Source organism: Podospora pseudopauciseta, chromosome 6 (assembly GCF_035222475.1).
Source record: "Podospora pseudopauciseta strain CBS 411.78 chromosome 6, whole genome shotgun sequence".
Classification (NCBI taxonomy): Eukaryota; Fungi; Ascomycota; class Sordariomycetes; order Sordariales; family Podosporaceae; genus Podospora; species Podospora pseudopauciseta.
This window is the reverse complement of record NC_085895.1, coordinates 258004-280012: the sequence shown is the minus strand read 5'-3', so window position 1 is coordinate 280012 and position 22009 is coordinate 258004. Positions and strand designations below refer to the sequence as shown.

General features: G+C 53.6%; 9 protein-coding genes across 9 annotated transcripts; 5 read left to right on the top strand and 4 right to left on the bottom strand.

The window, feature by feature from the left end:
• Positions 1-26: 26 nt before the first annotated feature.
• Positions 27-911, bottom strand: QC763_611840 (uncharacterized protein; the record flags this gene model as incomplete). Its single annotated transcript, XM_062915003.1, has 2 exons — positions 27-617; positions 681-911. 2 exons carry the CDS (start codon positions 909-911, stop codon positions 210-212), a joined length of 639 nt encoding a protein of 212 aa, XP_062762432.1. The 3' UTR covers positions 27-209.
• A 500-nt stretch (positions 912-1411) lies between these two features.
• MRE11 (meiotic recombination) lies at positions 1412-3919 on the bottom strand (the record flags this gene model as incomplete). The annotated part of the gene is made up of 3 exons (XM_062915002.1): positions 3719-3919; positions 2414-3640; positions 1412-2361 (listed from the first exon to the last, which is right to left on the bottom strand). The coding sequence occupies exons 1-3, from the start codon at positions 3732-3734 to the stop codon at positions 1412-1414; spliced, it is 2193 nt and encodes a 730-aa protein (XP_062762431.1). The 5' UTR covers positions 3735-3919.
• A 107-nt stretch (positions 3920-4026) lies between these two features.
• QC763_611820 (uncharacterized protein) lies at positions 4027-6349 on the top strand. The gene is made up of 2 exons (XM_062915001.1): positions 4027-5424; positions 5487-6349. Exons 1-2 carry the CDS (start codon positions 4811-4813, stop codon positions 6037-6039), a joined length of 1167 nt encoding a protein of 388 aa, XP_062762430.1. The 5' UTR covers positions 4027-4810; the 3' UTR covers positions 6040-6349.
• Positions 6350-7183: 834 nt separating this feature from the next.
• Positions 7184-8305, top strand: QC763_611810 (uncharacterized protein; the record flags this gene model as incomplete). The annotated part of the gene is made up of 1 exon (XM_062915000.1): positions 7184-8305. The coding sequence occupies one exon, from the start codon at positions 7184-7186 to the stop codon at positions 8303-8305; it is 1122 nt and encodes a 373-aa protein (XP_062762429.1).
• Positions 8306-10055: 1750 nt separating this feature from the next.
• PHO88 (phosphate transporter (Pho88)) lies at positions 10056-11122 on the top strand (the record flags this gene model as incomplete). The annotated part of the gene is made up of 3 exons (XM_062914999.1): positions 10056-10394; positions 10467-10627; positions 10728-11122. The coding sequence occupies exons 1-3, from the start codon at positions 10180-10182 to the stop codon at positions 11120-11122; spliced, it is 771 nt and encodes a 256-aa protein (XP_062762428.1). The 5' UTR covers positions 10056-10179.
• A 597-nt stretch (positions 11123-11719) lies between these two features.
• RAD14 (DNA repair protein rad14) lies at positions 11720-13025 on the top strand (the record flags this gene model as incomplete). Its single annotated transcript, XM_062914998.1, has 3 exons — positions 11720-11818; positions 11897-12521; positions 12586-13025. 3 exons carry the CDS (start codon positions 11720-11722, stop codon positions 13023-13025), a joined length of 1164 nt encoding a protein of 387 aa, XP_062762427.1.
• Positions 13026-13458: 433 nt separating this feature from the next.
• Positions 13459-16901, top strand: ADI1_1 (1,2-dihydroxy-3-keto-5-methylthiopentene dioxygenase; the record flags this gene model as incomplete). The annotated part of the gene is given in 5 exon segments (XM_062914997.1): positions 13459-13552; positions 13617-13883; positions 13951-14618; positions 14628-15843; positions 15905-16901. Coding segments are annotated over 5 exon segments (2505 nt in total). The 3' UTR covers positions 16165-16901.
• An 805-nt stretch (positions 16902-17706) lies between these two features.
• QC763_611760 (uncharacterized protein) lies at positions 17707-19828 on the bottom strand. Its single transcript, XM_062914996.1, has 3 exons — positions 18661-19828; positions 18012-18603; positions 17707-17942 (listed from the first exon to the last, which is right to left on the bottom strand). The coding sequence occupies exons 1-3, from the start codon at positions 19072-19074 to the stop codon at positions 17899-17901; spliced, it is 1050 nt and encodes a 349-aa protein (XP_062762425.1). The 5' UTR covers positions 19075-19828; the 3' UTR covers positions 17707-17898.
• An 874-nt stretch (positions 19829-20702) lies between these two features.
• On the bottom strand, positions 20703-21987 carry QC763_611750 (uncharacterized protein; the record flags this gene model as incomplete). Its single annotated transcript, XM_062914995.1, has 1 exon — positions 20703-21987. The coding sequence occupies exon 1, from the start codon at positions 21978-21980 to the stop codon at positions 20703-20705; it is 1278 nt and encodes a 425-aa protein (XP_062762424.1). The 5' UTR covers positions 21981-21987.
• Between the last annotated feature and the right edge of the window lie 22 nt (positions 21988-22009).

Below are 22009 nucleotides of genomic sequence, written 5' to 3'. Positions count from 1 at the left end.
TACCAAGAAATAAGATGGCCGATCCCGTGGTCCTTTCCCATGGTAGATACAGGACTCCCTACCGAAAAAAAAAAAAACGCCTGGCCCTCCATTCTTGTTCCCAAACGCCTGTGTTGTGTGACCCGCTTATTGACTCGGTAAAAATTACTCCGTGTGCCCATGCCAACCGATGTGTCGCTTGCCCATTTCATGACTACACACCCCAGAGTCTAGCGGTAAAACTCACTTCTCTTGACATTCACCCCGAACTCGCCAACGGCCATGCCCAAGTCCTCCATGGTGAGCACCGTCCTGTTCTGCTGACTACCCTGTCCACCACCACCGTAGCCTGGCCTCTGGATGCCCAAAGGCCCGCCCCTACCCTGATCCTTGGCCCCAGGCTGATTTGCCGGCTGTCCTGGGATGGGGAAACCAGCTGCGGCGCCCAGGTTGCCCATGGGGTTGTTGGCACTGGTGTTGCTTGCGCGAATGCGGCTGTATTGATAAGCATCGGCAGCAATGTCGGCGATGAATTTCTGCGTGGCAAGCGCTAAGAGGCGGGCGAGCCTTTGGTCGGTCTGCGGTGGAGGCGGGAGGCCGGCTCGGGTCATGTAGTAGTTGGTCACTGCATCGGGAATCTGTGGTGAAGCAAGGTCAGAAACAGGGAATGAATTGGACTCCGAAGGGAGTGGTATACGTACAATGGGAGCGTAGTCTTCCATTTTGTTCAAGAATTCCTTGAGCGAAGCATCTTTCCTCAATGGAGTCTTCGCCTCGAGGAGGGGCGGGACGACGGGCCCTCCCTCCACGGCTCCCACGGCAGCCTCGCCAGTCGCTGTCGCATTCGTAGGTGGTGGTTGCGTGCCGTTGGGCTGTGTGGATGCGGACGCACTCTGGTCGGGATTCTCGGTTGGTTGAGTGCCGGTCGCCATCTTCAATTGCTCTAGGTTATGATTGCGGGTTGTTCAGACGCCGCGACAGCAATGAATTGTCGAAAGTCTAAATGGATCTCCCGATTCGAAGCCCGCAGTGAAAGCGCGTGCGCCGGGCAAAGGCGCGATGGAGTGATTTGGGTACCGTGTATGTCGGTTGTACCGTACGTTACGTATGGGAAGAAAGAAAATGCTGGACAGCCCGATCGTCGTTGGGATGGGAGAGAGAGAGAAAGAGCTTGGGACTTGAGAAGGTGCATGGTTGCAAAGTACAGTGTTCAGCGGCAACCTCTCACAGTGCACCCGCACCGTGCCAGCCTCTTTGCTCCCCTCCAGCAGCACACTACACCCGCTAGGAGACAGGAGAGATGATATGGATATGTTGGCTACTCAGATAGCTGCCCAGACTATTGAATGCATTTGCCCTTTTTCTGTCTTTTCTTTACACTTGGTCATTTATTCATACAAAATGGCATATCCTGCCCTAATTGCACCAGCCATCAGCGACGCTTGCCCCTCTTGCTCGTGGCGGGCATGGTCTCAAAGGCATCATCATCCTCTGAAATCTCATCGTCACTGATCTCGATCGCCTTTTGCGTCGCCCTGGCCGGGTTTTGGGACTGCGAGGCAAAGTTGAGTGTGGTTTGCCGAGTGCTTTTGGTAGCACCCCGTATAGCACGTGTCGAGGGTGGAGGTGGCTCAAAATCATCGTCCTCCATGATCACGTCTTCTTCTTCTTCGTCGCTGTCCTCGAAGGGGTTGCCCCTTTTTCGACCTCGTGCAGTTGCTTTGGCAGTCCTCGTCGTGGCTTTCTTCGCAGGCGCTGCCGCCTTCTTGGCCACTGCTGCTTTCTTGGCTGGTGTGGCAGCAGTCTTTCGGGCTCCTCTCGCTGCTCGCTTTGGCTCCGCCGCGACCGGTTCCTCCTCCAACATGTCCTCGTTCTCATCACTGAAGACAACGCCAGAGGTTGGGCGAGCACCGCCTCGGCTCTTGGAAGTTGCCTGTGGTGGAGATGCCACCAACTCTTCAAGCGCTTCCGGCTGGGCATGCCAGTGGCCATCCACATCGGAATCCCAGCCATTGGGCTTGGGCTTGAACCTCCTCTTGCGTTGTGCTTGCTTGTGCTGGCCGATGACAAAATTTTTCTCCATGACTTTCCTGTATTCCTCGATTTGTGCCTCCAAGTCGTCCGTCACCTTTTCGTCATCGAGCTGCAGCAGCCCCTTGACCTGCGTGGAGAGTGACTCGAGCAGAAACATCTCCACAGCATGCTTGTCATCTTTGTTGACGAACTGGTTGACAGCATCTCCAAAAGGAGCCTGTGGCAGAATCTTCAAAGACTGCTGGGCAAAGTATTCCTGCACAAGAGTGTCGACCTTGATGGTATCGACCGATTCCAGGGCTTCTGCAACGCCTTCTCGCAGCTCCTTTGAGTCGTTGGGAATTTTCCCTGCGCTTGGTTAGCTTCTTGCACGGCCGCTCTTCTTGTATCCTCCACTCACTTGTGACTGCTGTCTTTTTTCGGTAAAAATACACGACGTCGTTCTGATTGGCCACCCTGCTGGCAAACCTGTTGGAGAAGCGCTGGGGGTTTTCCACGTCAAACTTGGAGCCTTCCGGAGCGGTATATTCCACTTTGAGTCGTATCAGGGGAAGAGGCGTCTCCTCATCCTCGGCAGCATCACCGCCGTGGGTGGACTCCCACAGGGCATTAGCTTGCTCAATCATCTCTTCAACAATTGTCATCAGGCGTTTGGTGACTTCTTGGCGGTTGTCCTGTTTCTTCTCGAGTCCCTTGAATCGTTTGTCTTCCGCCAGCACAACCTCCCTGGTGACGAATGGCCGGACCGTTTTCAGGGGAATTTTGTCTACCGTGAAACGCCTGTCGGTTATGTTGAGAATTGCAACCTGCTTTGTTACCGCCTCGCCCTCCACAAGAGAGGTGGCTATGGAGGAACCGGGTTGGATGACATGGAAATTGGTGATATCGTTCTTTATGGGATCCACCAAGCATTCGTGTTCGTGGCCCCAGATGACAAGGTCCAGAAACTCGGGCAGCATGTTCTCTGATACGTAGCTGGTTGGTGTGTGGGCGTAGTGATTTTGATGAAGGGTCAGTAGGTTGAAGAAGTCGTTCCTCTGCTGGCCTGGCCGATAAAAGTGAACCTTGTTGTCTCGGAATGTCCTGTGCATCCGCTCATCACGAACATTGCTTAGCCCATAGAGGGCCAGTTTAGTCTCTCCCTTTCGCAGGAGAACCGGCTTGACGTGGATGTTGTCCGCCTCAGGCACACGGCCAAAGTAGTTGACGAGCCCGGCAGCCTGTAGAAGATCGAGCGAACAGTAGTGACCATCGCCACTGGGGTCGTCATGGTTTCCATGGATAGAGAAGACTGGAATGGAGATGTTGATGTCGGGGTCCTGGTAGTTGACGCAGTCGGTTGATGCACCGAAAACCTCTTGCGGATCACTCAGAAACTCCAGCTCACAGGGCTTCATGCCCAGACAGTTTCTCCGCAGAGATTGTATGACTTGATACATGGATTTTCGAGATGGCTTGTTGTCATGGAAGAGGTCGCCGCCAAGAAGAACCATGTCAACGTCCTGGGCTTTCGCTATCTGCATGATCTCATCGAAGGTCCGCCAGCTATCATCTTTCCGGATTGGATCCCGCTCTGCATAGCCCACATGATTGTCGGTCGACACCAGTATGCGGATAATGTCCTCTTCTGTTGGAGGTGCGGTGGACTACTATTAGCACCGACTGGGCCTTGGGACAGGAGCAGAAAGAGACCATGGCGACCCACCTGGAGCTTGTGGCATTTCGAGAAACAGGTACTGCCAGCCAGACAAGGGGGCTTTAGAGATTGCAGGATAGAAAACACCGGGGAGATTTGGAGAGGATACTGGAAAAGTAGTGCGGTCCTGTTATTATCGTTGCTGCCGTTGTCGACGCGATAAAGATTTTGGGGTTCAGTGTCAAAGTCCAATGGAGCTTGAGGTTAGAGTCGCGCAAAGGAAAGCGGGAAACACGACCACCGCACGCGCAGTCACGAGCTCTGCTGCCCCACTATTGATGAGGTGGGGCTTGAAAGGTACAATGCACCTCTCCATCTTTCCAAACTGTGTGTTTGTATTGTCGACAGGGATGCAGACCAACTCTCTCCAAGTCATGATAGTATGCTCTTGGTTGAAGCCGAGTTTCTCAAAGGGATGATGGCAGATGCGCCAACTCAGAACTCTAGCACCCGTCATACCCGTCTATTCCAGCGCGTGGTCGAACAACCTTCTCTGACAGCTGTTCCCATCGTTGGTAGAGCCGCGAGAACTGTCTTCGCATCGGAATAACATCAAAGGGCCCCCCCTATTTCCCAGTGTAAGTAAACTCATCCTATGAAAAAGCACCACAACCGCCGACTTTCCCAACGATTACCCTCATTTTTTATACTCAGAATTTGGCCCCGTCTCGGCGCTCGCAGCTTTCATCCACTGCTCTCCTCCAACATGCCCCTCGCCATCACCTTCCCACTTCCTTTCCTGGATCTTTTGCTCACTGCGTCCCCTCGCCCCCCGCCCCTCACTTCTTGCCCCTCCTTCCCTTCTTTTCTTCTTTTCATCCTCCACCGCTGTTTTTTCTTGGTGCCCTAATCCGCAGCGAAGGGCCTCTTCTCTTCTGCCATCTTTTTATTTCTCTCGTTCATCATCCACCGCCTTTCATCCAATCCACGCCTCCTCAAACCTCCTTTCCCTCCAGCTTCCTGGCGACGAGAGTAATACAACCCCCATCAGGCCGTCGCCATGATTCAAAATCGACCTCGTCGGGTTGTAGTTCAGCAGAAGCGACGTGTGCTGGGAGAGCTGACTCAAACCATGACCTCTGTCTCTCTCGTCACGGTCCCATGAAGCGCCGCCCCATCGTCCTAGAGCAAGAGAACAAGCTTGCTGTTTTGACCGGAGTGCAACGTGGAATTCACGGCATGAATGAGGTGGTGGTATTGACTAACTATCAGGGCAGCTTACCCGCAGCCTCGGCCGAAGTTACCCAGGCCCCAGGTTACACTCACCAACAGCCCCAGTTTCTGTCTCCTGTCACCCCGTCTCGCCAGGAGCCACTTGCGGAAGCTGAGGAAGTCGGTATGGAGCACTACCGAACTCAAGACCACGAGGTGGCAGTTCAAGAGGCTCGGGGCCAGTTTGAAGAGGAGCTAGAGGATGGGCCAGAGGGAGATTTGGACCAAGATGAGCCGGCGCCGGAGGACGACGACCCTGACGCCTATGGCTATAGAGAGCCTCGCGATGACGACACCTACTACAGCGAGGAATACATGGATGAAGACGACTTTGACGACGGGCAGGAGCAGGACGGTTCCGACCAGCCTCAGGAACCCCCATTTGACCCCACTGCTCTCGGATTGAAGGAGATCAACAACCTTGCGCATTTTGGAGTCAGCAGCCACAAGCCCGGAAATGGAGTTACCGAGCTCTTGAGCGACGATACAGACAAGTACTGGCAGTAAGTGAAACGCCCTTCATCGAAGACTCTGTGTCGCCGGCGGTTGCTGACTGGTCTTGTAGATCGGACGGCCAACAGCCTCACCTTCTCACGATGCATTTTGTGCGCCGTGTTGAGATCCGTGCCATCCGGTTCTACGTGGATTATAGCCAAGACGAGTCTTATACGCCTACCAATATTGTCTTCTATGCCGGGACAAGCCCTCATGATCTGATTCAGTTTGCCGAGATGCCTCTGGTGAACCCCGTGGGTTGGCAAGACGTTCCCATCAGCGATGCTGGCGGCGGCTATGATGGACACTCGTTGTGTTGCTGGGTGGTGCAGATGCACGTCAAAGAAAACCACCAAAATGGCAAAGACACCCACATCCGTGGCATCAAGATTTACGGCCTGGATGAGAACTTGGTGGGGGGAGCGGCGCTAGAAGACCTGCCCCGGGAACCCACCATCAATCTTGCCTCACGCCCTTCCAACCGAGCCACACTGCAAAGCTTGACCGTGGACGAGGAAAAGACTCTCCAGGAGCTTCTTGATTCTTTTGACCAAAATCCGCCTTCTGGGGATGGGAGCTTCTCAAACTTCCCCGACTTTATGCGGGAGCCCGAGATTCGCTGAAGGATTTGTTTGTTACCAACACCACCTGCTGCCTCTATTGCATTTAAGGAGGTACGTTGTATGAGTATTGGCGGCTGGAGGAGTTTTGCATGTATATGGCGTTTGGTGGTCGACAAAATTTAGGGTCATTGGGTTGTGCAAGCATGGATGCTAGATAAGGTACCCGGCTGGCGTGTGGCATGTCAGGTTTTTCTTGTGATGGATGAACGCAATGGCCCTGTCGGTGGTACTAATAGCCAATAACTGGAAATGGTATATATTCTTGAAGTCACTCTTGATAAGTATAGAAAGGACTCTGCATTTACCTGTCTCCGCTTCCGTTTGCACCGATGTGAAATAAACAGCAGGAGGACCGCCACACATTTCACTCGACTTTTGGACGACCATGCATCAACGACAGCCTGCAAAGCCTGAATGACTTCTGATCCATCTTTCGAGGCCTATTCTACATCCGGTCCCTAAGAATGGAACAGTTTCTTAGCAGCCATGGGGTTGTACTTCTGCGTCCCTGAGCCACCGCGCTGATAAGAACATCAATGTGGCCATAAATGGACACAGCCTGGGAGGCGTCGAATTGGGTCTCGGACAAGGAGGCGGTCGCGTCGAGGTCCAACAGCGCGACATTCTCAGACTGGCGATGCCCAATGCGTGAGATGGTGTTATGGCCCGTGGCGATGACTTTGTCTTCTCTCGCGGCGATCTCTTGCACAAGAGCTCAACTGATATCAGCAGTGCTGCCTGTAACAAGCCAAACCTGGGGGGTCATGTTGATGGTAATTAGGGACAGACTGAACAGTCTTTCCCTAATTGTGCTTGACACGCTGCCCAGCCTTGCGTTGTGACCCTGCTCATCGTGGCCTAGTAATCAGCAAGCAAACGCCGAAAACATCACAAGCACAAGAAGAGGCGGACTTGGAGGAAACGACAACAGATATCTGGGGTTGAGGTTCTCACGATCCGGGTTTCTCGCACATAAGAAAAGCAAGCGGCCCATAAACCCTGTCCCCCCCCACTACCCCACCCCCGCTGCACAAGCAGGAAGTACACTTGCATTGGCTGTGTCATCATCCGTACCTCGATAGCAACCGCATGGGAGCTCTGTGAGCATCAGAGAGCCGTTACTCAAGGTAGAGCGTGCCAGGCTATGTCCTCTTCACCTGGCGAGCCCCCAGAGGCTGGTTACCAACCCATGCGTCCGCGAGTATCGGCTTCGGCCCGCGTCCTGACAGCTTTCTTCTCCCAAGCACTCACCTCGTTCAAAGCCACCTCCTCGAAGCTCGAAGTTATCTGCACAGCATCACGGCAACCTGTCGGTACAAGCCAGAAGGATGACCAACCTGCAATCCCAAGCCCTCTCCCCCCTCGGGCTAGACCACGCACCCTGATTATCCTCGATTCGTCCTTCAACCCTCCAACACGGGCTCACCTGCGGATGGCCACATCCGCTATTCTCTCCGAGGGCCGGCCACCAACAACCACGAACCACAACGTGGAAAATGCCGTGGATGTAGGCGGCAGAGCCGAGACAACTAGGCTGCTATTGTTGCTCTCAATCAACAACGCTGACAAAGCGCCCAAACCTGCCCCTTTTCATCAACGCCTTGGATTGATGTGGGCCTTTGCACAAGATGTCCAGGCTTGGCTACAGCAGCAAGCCAACACAGCAATCGATGTCGACATTGGGCTATCAACCTTGCCATTCTTCCACGAGAAGAGCGAGGCGATTGACCAGGTCGGGTTTTACCAACGGGGTGCACCAGAGGTCAAGATGGGGCAGGTCATGTTGGTGGGCTATGACACGTTGATACGGGTGTTCACTCCAAAGTATTACGGCCCGGTGGCGGCCCCTCCGCCTGGTACGCCGCTGGACACGAGTGTGCCGACAGCAGCGGAGAACAAGCAAGAGAAGCCCAGGACGCCTATGCAAAAGGCTCTTGGGCCATTGTTTCAAAGGGCGAGGCTGAGGGTGACGATGCGGACAGATGATGAGTGGGGTGGGAAGGACGAGCAGCTGAAGTATCTGCAAGACCTGGTACAGGATGATGACGGGGAAGAGGGGGGAGGTCATGGACTGGGAAGGATAGGCGGGAGCAAGGAATGGGCGGAGAGGATCGAGATGGTCGAGGGAAGAGAGGCGGGGACTGAGGTGGTCAGTAGTACCTATGCACGGGATGCTGCCAGGGAGGGCAACAGGGAGAGGTTGGATAAGATGGTTAGTGACGGAGTAAAGTGGTGGATTGAAGAGGAGGGCTTGTATCGGGAATAGATTGCTGAGATGCCTAGTCCAACAAAATTCAATGGTGCCATATTGAGCGTTGTCACGTACAAAAATTGGAAAACTCTTCTCCAGCGCGAGAAATTTTGGCGGTCTGAGTCGGCAAAACGATTTGCGGTCCATTCTGTCCCACTTGATGCCCGAATTTTTGCAGGGTGGAGAGAATGGTCTGTGCGAGCGAGTGCAAATTTGCATCCGTGCACTGGCCACCGGTAATGGGTATAAATTGAGTGCTCTCCTCCCTCCATTTCGATTTAGCTTTTTCTTTTTTTCTTTATGTCGACAATACTTCAGAGAATCATTTCTATAGTAGTCGTCCTCTTTTGTGTTCCCTAAAGGAGCCACAGATCCCACCCGGGTTGATGAACGATATCCTCGGCGCCCAACAGTGAGGAGCCTTTTTTTATACTCTCGACCTGCCTGCAAAGGTGGCGGTCGCTGGCCTTTGTGCTGCGGCTGTATAGAGAGTGGCGATGATCTGTACCCCGATTTCTCGAGGTCTTGCCTTCGGGCGCTTGGACGGGGTGGGTGTCGATGGAAGTCTGACCGGCCATCTTTCTCTTTTTTCATTGTGCCCCTGGGCTTGCTCAGGACGCGAGGAAGAAAGTCGTGCTATTTATATGCATGTGTTGATTGAATGTTGACGAGACATCATGCTTGGTGAGCGAGAATTATTGTCTACAGTGTTTACCACACATGCCAACCCCCTAACTTTTGTGGATCACTGAAAGGTATTGGAGCTGCGTAATCTTTCGGGAAAGATAGTTCATACCAGGAGAGGTTAAAGTTGTAGGTATGGTAGGTCGTCATGTCGTCGCGATTGGGTGGATAGGCAAAGGACTTTAAATATGTCGATTGATGCTGCCAAATAATCCGCGTGATACGGAGATTGAGCATTGAACGTTGCTGCTGGTTGAACGGAAGAATTGTATGTCTGAGGATGATTGGCATGGTGTATTCGGAAGGAATTCCACCGGCTGAGTTATGTATTCTCACGGCCCAGTTGGAATCTTAGGAATGGCAAAACTGACTTGCACACTACCTCTGGCTATCACGGGAAAGATCTGGCAGGTAGGCTATGTCGAACGTGCTGGAGGTGCTGTTAAGTGAAAATGGGAGGCAAACGAAGAGGTGGGATCACTGTGAAGGAGTGCTGTGGTAGAGGTAAGTGATATGGTCGACATTCTTGTAAGTAAACAAATACTCTCAAACGCCCATGCTATCCATCAGTAAAGCTAGTTGAGGTATCTGCCCGTCTGAGAAGGCGAGAGAGGCCTTTCAGAACCATCTCTGTGTCCCATAGCATATCCAAAGACGTGTTGAAGAGTTGCAGGTCGCCACATGCAGCTGTCATCAAACAGCTACCCCCATTGGCAAGGTGACATCGAGACTGCGCAGAAAAGAGGATTAACCATAACATGGTTGTGAACGACGACGTGGGTGTACGCCGGTATGCAGAAAAGCTTAAGTGTTGTTGAGGTTGGCTCGTGGCGGAAGAATGGAGCGAGACAACGGTTGCTCTGCCGAAACCCAAAGCGTTGCAAGCGACATGTCCCCAGGGTCTGAGAGACACTGGAGTGGGTCTGGAGGTCACCACAGTGTGAAAGGCGGGAGGTTCTACTTGAAACTTGGCGAACTACGGAGGGTGTATTCTCAAGCTATCTATATACTGAATTTTCTATTCCGAGATGATTCGGGGGCCTTCCCCTGTCATGATTCCGTAGTTCGAGCTCGAGAGGGCAAAGAGAGGTAGCCATAAATGATCTGAAATACAAGAGAGATTTCCCCGAAGACTCTTGGTCGATGAAATGAATAATTAGGTATCTAGTTGGTTATCATTGCAAACACGCTCCTGGTCTTGTTGGATGCCAAGCTATGGGCTTTGGCAGTGGATCCGTGCGAGTGGCCACGGAGCTGAGACGGGTTTCTGGATTGGAGACATCAGAGAAATAAAATCTGGCCGGATCGCCTGTCCACGCTCACTTCCAAGCATCCATAACCGCTCGCTGGAACCGACAAACTTGCACCGCGCATCTCCATACGCAGTCACATCTGTCACAATGGGTCTCAGTCCACAAATGTAGGCACCGTCGCACCGGCGCCGGCCCTGCGCCCATTGTTTCGTTCTGCCAGCTAACCTGTTGCTTTCCAGCACCAATCTGATCATCATCCTCGGGATGATGCAGGTCGCCAAGAAGATTCCCTTCGAAGACGAGTCTGTTCTCAACCTCTGCCGCGCCGGCTACATTGCCAGCAACCTGATCATTCTGAGCATCTACCTCTACATCCAGAACACCATCAATAAGAAGAAGGGTGCGTCGCCCCGTCTTTCCCGTTCCTCCCCGTCCTCCCCGTTCTCTCCGTGTTGCGCCTCCGCGAGACCCAGACTAACATGCGTCCTTGTTTTCTACAGATCTTACCACGCTCAAGTATGTCGAACCCGCGCCAATGGGCTCCAGCGAGGAGGGCAAGCTCGTCACCACTACGGTCCAGGCCTACGACCTCGCCCAGCTCAAGAACTTGATGCGCTCCCAGATGATGGGTGTCCTGATGATGGGTGTGATGCACCTGTACTTCAAATACACCAATCCCCTCCTCATCCAGAGCATCATCCCTCTCAAGGGCGCCCTCGAGGCCAACCTCACCAAGATCCACGTCTGGGGCCAGCCCGCATCTGGTGATCTCAAGCGCCCATTCAAGCAGGCTGCCGGCTTCATGAGCGGTCTTCAGAACGGCTCTGCCCAGAGCGACAAGAAGGCTGTCGAGTCGGCCGAACGTGCCGGCCGTGGTGGCGCCAAGGAGGAGTAGAGTACTTTACAAAATGTATGGTCCTGGATGGATGGGTCCCGTTGGCTGCGCGCGCTTTGGCGGGGTTTTCTTGATAAGAAAGTCCCCTTGCGGGGGGCGCCTCGTTGTGATAGATTTTTTGGGGGGGGAAATGGATGGCGGGTCGGCTGGATCAGCAATTATTAGCGGAGGGGGGCGTGGTGTTCTTGGTTTTGCTTTTCAATAATCAAGTGCGTTCGTCAATCGACTTTGCTCATGGTTGTTTCTACGGCTTTCTATGGATATTCTTTGTTCAGTGCATGGAGTGTCCCGTCTTCCTGTGTGTAAAAATTGTCGAGTAATTAACGGACCTGAAAGTATTTGGGGGTGGTGGCCAGTCCCCGTCCCGCGCAGCAACCTACGCGTCATAGCCATCCCGCCGATGGGAGTGGTCGGTGGCGGTCCTTGCGTCGCTTTGAGCATCCCCCAGCTTCCAGCTCAGGCAGGTTGCTCTCACCTCAACACGATGCTTCCATGATCAAGAGCAGACACCATTTCTCTACCTGCTATCAGATAACGACATGATCAATCGAAACAGCAACGGCTCCCGAAGAACACCAAACCACATTTTTGTTCGCCATGGATAAGCCAGCAACCCCACCAAGAGAGGCTGCGACAACCACAACCATCCCCAGACGGCCACAATCTCCACCAACACCTGAAATCACCCGTCGCATCGTAGGTTACTTCCATCTCCGCAATTCCGAGTGATATTAAGGTACCGCCATGGATGCTCACCTCGCGCGCTGATTGCAGGAAGAAAACCGCTTGCGCGCCAAAGCCATTCGTGAGCAGCGCGACGCCGAGCTCCGTGCCTCCGATGTACAACAGACAGATGGATCAACGACAACCGCCGCCCCGGCTGGGAAGAAACGGCCATACGGGTCGATATCGCGAGCCGAAGTGCCGGCCACAAACCGGGATGCGCGTACGAGTCCGGCCAAGGAAGGAGAGGGCCTGCAGCCAGTCTCGCGCAAATTTACGAAATATGTCGACTACAACTTTAGCGCCATGACAGATACAAAGGGCGGCTTCCTGAGCATCGAAGATGACCCTTGGAACAAGAGCATGTCTGCCGGCGTACCAGGCAAGCCCGAGGCGGAGCAGAAGCCGGCGAATATGACTGCTGCCGAGTGGGAAAGGCTGCAGCTGATCAAGAAACTGCAGAGAAACAAGTCGGGGCCTTTCGAGCCCGGGCTGAGTGTGCTGGCAGATGAAAATACGAGAAAACGATGCAGGGAATGTAAGACTGTTGAGATCGACTTTGTCTGGGAAGAAGTGTTCGGGTGTGCTGTCTGCAACGGGTGCAAGCAAAAGTTTCCCGAAAAGTACAGCTTGTTAACCAAGACGGAGTGCAAAGAGGATTACTTGTTGACGGATCGTGAGTCCATCACAGGGGTGTCCTGATCATGGTGTTGTGCTGCTAACATGATGTTCCTGCGAAGCCGAGCTGAGAGATCCCGAGCTGCTACCGCACCTGTCCAAGCCAAATCCCCACAAGTCACACTGGCATGACATGATGCTGTTTCTACGATACCAGGTCGAGGAGTATGCCATCAACCAGAAATGGGGCTCAGCAGAGGCACTCGACGCCGAATTCGAGAAGCGAGAGCAAGATAAAAAAAGGAGGAAGGAGGCCAAGTTTAAAGAAAAGCTGTTGGACCTGAAGCGCAAGACCAGGACCGAGGCTTTCAGGAGGAACAATGCCAAAGGGGACAGCAACGGCTCGGGCTCGGGCCCTGGAAAAGCAGCCAGGTTTGGAGATGCGATTGGGGATCGAGGGAAACATGCCCATGAGTGGGGGAGGACCGTGGAGAATGCGGAGGGGATGACGGTCAAGACATGTTTGACTTGCGGCTCACAGGTGGAGGTAATGGAGTTTTGATGCCTGTACTCTCTCTCTCTATGTATGATAAGACATAAAGAACATGGGAGACATTGTCGAAATCAATAGTCCCACAAATGGAAGTTATACACATACAGCAGTTGCATAGCACAAAATAGCAGCCTCTGATTGGCCCAATCCCACGGCACCCTCGTGGAGCCATTCGAGCTCCCTTAGCGGGAGAGGCAAGTGGCCCGTGTGTCGTTGACTTCTGGCCAACCAACCAGCCAGCGACCATCGCACCGACTTGAAGCCAGCCAGGCACAGGCGACAAACAGTATCAGCAAGACAGAACCGATTCTTTGTACCGACTAGTGCTTTTGTTATATGGACAGCTAGCTAATTAATACCTCCATATCTCTTCAACTCTCACCTCCACCGCTTCTTCGCCCGCAGTCACGGCATCTCGTGGTTCGCTCGCTCTGCTGCCACCATGGGCACCAATGGAGGGAGTGGCATGGGCGCGCACGAAGTCGGAGGCATGATGGGCTCTAACCACCCCCCTGCCACTGAGTACACACTGCAAGGTCCGCATGTCTTTCTCACCAACTCCCTCCTGATGTGGTGGTTTCTTGCTAACCGCTGCCGCAGGTGTTATGCGCTTTCTGCAGACCGAATGGCACCGACACGAACGCGATCGCAATGCCTGGGAAATCGAGAGGCAGGAGATGAAGAGCAGGATAGCTGGTCTCGAGGGCCAGGCCAGGAGAGCCGACGCGACCCAGAACACCTTGAAGAAATATGTTTCCATTTTGGAAAAGAAGGTCAAGCAGCAGTTGGCACAGTCAAAGGAGGGTGTCGACCCCTCACAGCCCAAACCTCTAGATCGGGCTGCTTTACTGAAGGAGAAGCTTGCTCGTAAGTCTATGGCACGTCTGCTGGCATCTTATTCTTGCGGAATGGCTGACACAGGCTGGCGATGCAGCTTCAGGTGACCCCACGGTGCCCAGCACGCTCGCAGCCGACCTCGCCGATGAAGAGAACCAGCGCAACGAGCTGAGGACCTTCCTTGACCAGTGTCAGGCTGAATTTACCTACCTCATGGTTACACCTGCTAATCCCATGCCGCCGAGAGACTCGCCCCCCCTTCCTGTGATGGAAGACTTGCGGGAAACCGATGCGTTTGGTCAGCAAGTTATGGACCCGGTTTACCAACAGCAGGGACTTTCACAACAGCAGCAACAGGCTCACGTTCGTGAGCTTCTGACCCACCAAGCTAGAAACGCGGCGCCTCTAGCCCACCGTGGTCAGGGCGCACCTGGTCCAAGCAACTATCCCGTCAAGCAATTTGATTTACAGTCTGCCCCCATGATGCGTACATCAAATGCCGAGCAGTCATCGGCCATGTATGGGAATGCTGGCGAATGGATTGGCCAGATACCTATCCACGCAAAGCCTCCGGCGGAATCGGGCCAGGAGCCGGCCTTGCAGCCCAAGCACCCCAATCGAGCGGAGGACAGAGGAGAGCCTTCCGAGAAGCGCGGCGGGCTCAAGTCAGACAGTTGGGATTTTAATGATAGCAACTTTCCCGATCCCACTGCCCCCAACGCGCCACCACCACCACTACAACAACAACAACAACAGCAGCAGCAGCAGCAGCAGCCTCATCAGGCGTCTCCCAATCGACCGGATACCGATGTGTTTCCCGCCGCTGAAAACATCCCGAAATCCCCCAACCGCGGTGCTCTGTCTCATAGAAGAAAGAGTTCGAGCTCCATGGGCCGGAGGAGAAGTGCGGACCACGAGCTTTCGCTGAACTCTATGAGCCAGAAAACAGAAAACACCAACTTCAAGCTCAAGTTTGGACTGAGAGGCCACCTGGACACCGTTCGTACTGTGATCTTTTCTGGAGGCGGGAGTCCTGGCGAGCCCGAGATCTGCACCGCCGGAGACGACGGGACGATCAAGCGATTCCACATCCCGGATCGTCATCCGGGGCATCCCGGCGCTGGTGTCGGCGACCTCGACGTGACTGCCGATTTCACACACCGCGGTCACAGTAATGCTGTTCTCTCTCTGACATCGTGGTCACCATCGCCCAACTTCTCTACGGGCGGGCGTGCGCAAGGCGATGGATGGATCTTTTCGGGAGGTCAGGATGCCACCATCCGAGTGTGGGAAAGAGGACGTGTCGACCCCAAAGCCACTATGGATGCGCACGCGGATGCTGTCTGGGCCCTCTGCGTACTTCCCGCCAACCTTGGCTCCGTCTTTGGCCAAAACACTACCCATGGCTCACCGGACCGCATCCTCCTCGTCTCAGGCTCAGCTGATGGTACGGTCAAGCTGTGGGCAGTCAGTGCACCACCTCAGCTCACCTCACCGCAGCCCAGCACGGGACGGAGGGGTCCTGGCGGTCGCACACGAGGCAACTCGATGAGTTCCGGCTCCAGCTTCCCGAACTCGCCCCAGCCGACAACCGCCTCCAACTCCCCCTTCCACTACTCGCTGATACACTCCATCCCCCGTCCCGATGGCAAGGCCAGTCCAACCAAGATCACACCCCTGAGCTCCAACGGAGAGACATTTGTGGTGAGTTACTCGGATGCTGCCATCATCGTTTACGACACCCGGACTGGAGAGCCCACTGGGACCATGGCCAGTCTAGAAACCTATGATGGAACCATCGCTACCAGTGTCAACGCGGTGGTGGCCACGGTCGTTGGGCTTGATCAGCCCCAAGGCCTGGGCGAGGAGGAAAGCGGCGGCGGCGGCGGACCAACAGGAGGTGGGCGCGCTATGGCCGGATCGGGTGTGGAAGGTGTCATTATTTCAGGACACGAAGATTGCTATGTGAGATTCTTCGACGCCAATAGCGGTAAGTTTCACAACGGCCACCAGCGCCTTGGCCATTTTCCCTTGCTAACCCAGTCACCCAGGTCAATGCACCTACAATATGGTTGCCCATCCCGGTTCCATCTCCGGTCTCTCCCTCAGCCCCGACGGTCGGGAGTTAGTGAGCACCGGTCATGACGGCTCCCTGCGGTTCTGGTCCTTGGAAACACGTTCCTGCACACAAGAAATTACGAGCCATAGGGTAATGCGCGGTGAGGGTGTTTGTTCTGTTGTGTGGAGTCAGGACGGCCGCTGGGTTGTGAGTGGCGGCGGCGACGGTGTGGTCAAGGTGTTTGCGCGGTAGAACCAGCAGATGTACCGTCGCGGCCACGACCAGAGACTTTCGAGGTCAGAGGGTCGACACAATGCCACCGTCCACGCCCAATATAATGCGCTGGGAGTGACGGTGCCTCGCCACTCCCGTGATCTGCCTCCGCCATCCCCCAGACCACCAAGCTCAAACCTCTTTGGCACGCCAGCCACCTCGTCATTTCGCCGCTTCTTGGATGGATCAGGCCCTTGATGTGAGGGATCAGTCGCTCTTTTGCTGTTACCATTGAGTGTTTTTGTTGGGGTTCACAGAAGATACCAGGAGTTTGGTTTAGTTCACGGCGAAAAAGGGCGTTGTTGTCTCGACAATGTGGCGGGTGTTCTCTCTTTTTTTCTTGTTTTCCTTTTCTTTTGCAAAGCATGAATAATTACTCAACCAAGCATTGAGAATAATTGGCTTGGAATATCTCTTAAGTTGGTAGAGAAGAAAGAAGAACAGCGAGGGTCACCCCCTAACAGTTAGCGGCAGCGGAGGCGCGTTGTAAACATTTACCACGATCATTGTACTCTGTTCCTCATGGAGATGCGATTGTACGATAAGCGACAGAAAAGGTGCATCGGCTGGTTTGTCTCTGGTCATGAAACAATGGGGTTAGTACAGAAGGAGAGAAATGCATTCCCCATTTCCCCCTAACCTATTGTTTACCCCTGCTGTAGATTTGAAGACACCATGGACGTTGCTGGGAGGTTTGGCGGCAAGCGTTGACAATGTGTGGGTCAAAGATATACCAAGTGAACATCCAGCTGGGCTACTGTGCTGCTATAGAAGGGAAACCTGTTTCTTTCTTATACATACATGCTTGAGCAGCACGTGGTTGCCACGTTTCATGACGGTGGATGGCATCACACCTGCACGCGTGCAACGTTGATTGAGGTAGGATCAAAACTTCACATTCCATTGCAAACCCCGGTATCTACCAATGTTTCCATTTCGGAGAGCAGAGTCAAGTCGGGTCGACATGAACTGGGGCGATCCTCGTTCATGGTTGGGGACTTTTACCGTTCTGGCTTGCGGGCAAAACTAATCGAGCAAATTTAGGCAAAAGACCTTGATGCCTGGCGTCTTGGGCCAGTGTCTGAAGAAAGGAGACAAGGAGCATCTCCTGACTGAAGCATGTGAAGACCTGACAAAGTCAAAGGAAATATAAGGGAGCTCAATGTCCATCGCTCGCAGAAATAGGTACCGAACCTCCCAGTTCAGCCTTTCCAGCTTAGGAAGGAAGACATCAGCACCGTGTTTATATAGATTAAACTGGTTGCTTGGCGCTTTTCGACCACGGCATCATGCTCGCCGCATGAACACAATGTGGGCAAAGCGAAGATTTGGGCTGTCCCCTGGTCCTGTCGACATTACTGGTGGGTCAAGCCACGACCAGCTACTGACTTGAAAAATTTAAATCGATGAACACACAGATATTCTGGAATGAGCCAGGCTCAAATTCCGGCGGTACATGTAATCAAACTACACACAATGGGGCACACCAGGGCAAGGAATGATTCACCACAAATTACAAGACGAGTGAGGAGGGGGAATAAAAGTAATACTATGTTTGTGTAAACTGATGCCGACTCCGCTCTGCTGGCGTGCTTAACCACCCAACCAGACCACTCTTTTCAAAACAATGATGAACATGTAGAGTTTTCAAACAAGTCCATGGTCTTGGTCCTGTTCTCTTGAACACTAGGAAATCGCTGTCATTGCGTGAGATTAAGCCTTGATGGCGACATCGCCCATCGGCATGGCCTTGAGCCCTAGTTGATGATATCATTAGTATTCATCTTTCTCAGACGTTTGTAAAGGGGTTGGGGATGAAAACTTACAGCCGTCGACGGGCTCGGGAGCCTGCTGCTTGATGTTGCAAGCGTTGTAAACCTCGGGAGGCTGGTAAGTAAGACCAGCAGCAGGGCAAGCACGGTTGAGGTTGCAGCCCTTGTCCATGGCACGCTGAAGAGTGTCGCCTTCCCAGCCGAAGACGTAGTCACCGTGAGCGGCAGATCCGCCGAGGTTCATGCTGTAGACAAAGGCAGGGCCCGAGGTGGGCCACATGTTCTTATCACTGAAGTTGGTCACGTTCCACATCAGCTCGTACATGAGCTGAGGAAGCTTGACGGGGTGGCTGGATGGGCAGGCGCCGCCGCCAGTGGCACCAGAGCCCTGGCCGTAGGCGACGTGGGATTTGTGGTCGGGGGTGTCAAGGTTCTTGCCGTCCCAGCAGTGGGGGAAGATGATGGTCTGGCGGATCATCTTGCAGCGCGGCTCCTGAGGGATGCCGACGGTATCAGAGCCAGTGCAGGGAGCACCGCCGATGAAGTTGCCCTCGTTGGTCGATGTCCAGCAGCGATGGCAGATGTTGGCCTTGGAAACCTTGCTGTCCTCGGTGTTGGCCGCGTTACCGGCAAGCATGCGGAAGCCCTAGATGCCAGTCTTGTCAGTGATACAAATCCCTGGGCCCACGAGCACAGAACGTACAGGTCTGAAGGCGGTGGTCTTGCCGCTGGGAATATAGTAGATGTCGAGACCACCCTTGTTGATGAGCTGACCCTGGGGACCGCCGTTGCCGACTTGGGGAACGCGGTGATACGATCCGTTCTTGTGCTTGAAAAACATGACGGCCGTCCAGTAGTTGGACAGATCCTGGGGGAACGAGCAGGATGTGCAGGTCGATCTCTTGACCAAGTCATACTCGACTGGCTCCATGGTCAGGTTGAAGGAGTTACCACCAACGATCTGGTGAAGATGGGGAGTGTAGCGGACGCCGGGGTTGACGAGAGGATCGACACGGTCGACAACGAGCTGGGAGCAGGCGAACCGCAACATGTTCTGAGCGGCAACTCCGTTGGCCAGCAGCGCAAAGGCCGCGGTGAGGGTAGACCACGAATGCATATTGTCCCTTTGTTGATCCTTTGATCTGTCCCCCTTGTGTGCTGGTGTCTTGTCGTTGGGTGCAGGTGGCGGCTTGATCTCTTGCGAGGCTTCACCAGAGGAAGGTCTTACGCTCCTGGAGGAGAAAAAATGGAAAGTAGTATTCGTCGGTGACGAGAAAAGGAGAGGAGAGGCTCTCCAGCCAAAGCAGGGCCGGCTGGGACTCTTTTATTTCTGATTTCCAGCCATGTCTGTTTGCTTGCTTTGGGCACGATGGCGTCGATGGCCCCGTCTCGACCGGGTAGAGTCTCTTCGAACTCTTTCAGGCTCCCGGCAAGTACTAACTGCCGATACTACAGAACTTGTTCTATGTTCTCTGATCATTTGGGTATAATATGAGTGATTGGTGGAGAAAGATTCGAGCTGTTATTGGACCCCTTGCCGTATTCGTCCACAATTGCCGGAGCTCCGGAATTGATGTCTTGTTGTTTGTGAAGGCTCTGTATACAGCCGGGTAAAATCAGGTGCAGCCGCCCCCTTCTCCCACGTTGATTATCCAAGGTCACGCTGCTCACACGCAGCCGCCCTCGCTTGGTGTTGGGTACATTAAGAAGCAGACAAGTGACGTATGGGAGGGCAGAACCAAACATTTCTAAATGGGGTTTGGGAATATAACGTGAAATACATCTGGGGTAAACATGGAGATGATAGGGAAAAGTGGGTGGGCACCATTTTCTGGGGTGCGGGGAAACTTGTCCCATTCGTTCATTTTCTCGTCTGTTCTGGGCCGCTTCGGGCCTTCCTGGCGTCAAGTAATCAAACACATGGTATGTATATATGCCATGTGCTGCGGCGGGCGAGGCGGCAAGTCGCTGTCAACCGACAACCGAGCAGTCACACCCTTCCATGTTCTGCCCCACAAGCCACGTTCTCTTCCTTCCCTTAGTTTTATCCTTTGGGGGGTTTGTCTGGATGCCGGTGCTACTCAATCTTCGGTTTCTTCCGACCAGGCCATCCGGGAAAACCGAGGTGCAGGAGGATGGCAGGCCATCCGCGCATCGAGATTCTGGGCATTTAGCTGGTTCAACAGGAAAGAAAAGAAACTGCCGCTTTGTTCTCTGTGTTTTGTCTGTTGCCAATGGGGGGATATTAGTTACCCAGGCACTGCCACGGTACCAAGTTGTCAATTCTCGAGGGCAAACTCCACAGCCATCTAGACTTCTATGGAACCCCAGTGATATATGCAAATGAGCCCAAGCTGGGCATGACATTCATCCTCGAAGAAATGGATAGACCGCCACTGTTACTGCGGACCCAACGTCTGGCCGCTGGGTTCTGGGTCCCGAGTCGCTCTTTGCACAATGAGCTCGGTGCCCAAGTCTTTGAATTCCCCACGTGGCTTTTGATTTAATGTCTCACAGTTTGTCAGACTCACGTCCTAGTCTCGCCGGAAGACTGCCCGTGTAAGCGAGCAGTCAACACTTTCTCCCACGTGGCAAAGTTGCTACTGGAAGATTCGGGGACCAGTTCTAGTTCCATTTACTCTTGCTCATAAACTACTGAGTTATGATGACTGCCGATCAGATGACGAAATGTATGCAGATAGAATCATGAAGAAACGTTTGCCTGGAAACCAGCAGAAGCCAGCATCAGGTAGATCCGCTCACCGTGTTAAGATTTTCTCTTTCCCTCATGGCCTCTTTCACTGCTTCCAACACCAATTCATGAACCCTTTGTGGTGCCGCCAGGAAGCCGAAATTTTGGCCCAACAGCCTCCCCTGGGTCAAATCGATATCTTTCCCATCAACATCCGTAATTTTGCCACCAACCTCCTTAAAAAGAAGCATGGCACCCGCATGATCCCATATTTTTGCCTTTCTCTCTCTCTTTTTGTATACCCATATCGTGGTGTTTGCTAGGCCAAGCGCAAGGCACACCCATCGATTTACCCACCCGAGAAGGTCGTTCCCCGGAAAGTCCATGCCCAGTCTTTCAGCTACCCTTTCATGCATCGTGTCAACTCCCGAGTCTAGACTCTGCCAGCAGGTCACACTCTTCAGTTCCTCGATTGCCGTGACTTGGCCTGCATGTTGAGGGACCCGTCTCGGCTTTTCGTCGTCTGTCTTGTTGAACAATGGTTCGACGAAAACCCCATGGCCTTTGACACAGTATATCACTGCCCCTTTCCCTGTTTTGTCCACAGACGCGTCATTTATCACCGTTGCTTCCCCCATGGCTCCCAGCGTCCAGTCCAAGAGCGGACAAGCAACCACACTCATGACTTCCTCCCTGCCCCGCCAACCTTCCCCTTCTGCCAACAAGGCAACATTGATGGCATATTGCTGCCCCTTGAGGAATGTCTTGGTGCCATCAATGGGATCAAATACCCACGTCCTTCCCTTCCCCTCGCCTTTGCAGAGGTCAATGACATCACACACATGATTCTCGTCTCTTGCCTCCCAGCCTTTTGCGACTTTTAACACGGCCGCAACCTTTTGCAGCAGTCGAGGGTCTTTCCTTAGCTCGTCTGCCGATTCCTCACCCACTAGCCCATCGTCGGGGAATGCCTTACTGAGGGTGCCAGCCAGAAGGGCCTGAATGGCAAAGTCGGCCACAGTAACGGGGCTGAAGTCGCTTTTTGTTACCGAATCAACCTCGCTTTTCTGGTGAGTGAGAAGGAACCCAGATAAGACGGTCCGGCTGATCAAGGCAGCTTGGCGAGCTAGCCCAAGTGCGAGATTGAGTTCGTGGCGGAGTGGCGAATCCATTTTTTGAGCGAGCATGTGTGTGAGTGAGGATATGTCGTGACTCGAAAGAGGGGAATGTTTGCAAGACACCCCCTTATATGTGGGACCGACCCACTTTCCCAGACATAACACGAGGAACTGCATCAAAAAATAAGAAAGGCCTTGACCATGTCGAGACATATTGGTCTTTACCTTATGGTATATATTTG

Bases quoted from the DNA above. Each gene is read 5' to 3' on its own strand.
- QC763_611820 (XM_062915001.1), top strand. From the start codon at position 4,811: ATGAAGCGCCGCCCCATCGTCCTAGAGCAAGAGAACAAGCTTGCTGTT. The intron at 5,425-5,486 runs GTAAGTGAAACG...CTGGTCTTGTAG, and splicing joins GATACAGACAAGTACTGGCA to ATCGGACGGCCAACAGCCTC.
- QC763_611760 (XM_062914996.1), bottom strand. From the start codon at position 19,074: ATGCATTCGTGGTCTACCCTCACCGCGGCCTTTGCGCTGCTGGCCAAC. The intron at 18,604-18,660 runs GTACGTTCTGTG...ACTGGCATCTAG, and splicing joins AGACCACCGCCTTCAGACCT to GGCTTCCGCATGCTTGCCGG. The intron at 17,943-18,011 runs GTAAGTTTTCAT...ATCATCAACTAG, and splicing joins TCCCGAGCCCGTCGACGGCT to GGCTCAAGGCCATGCCGATG.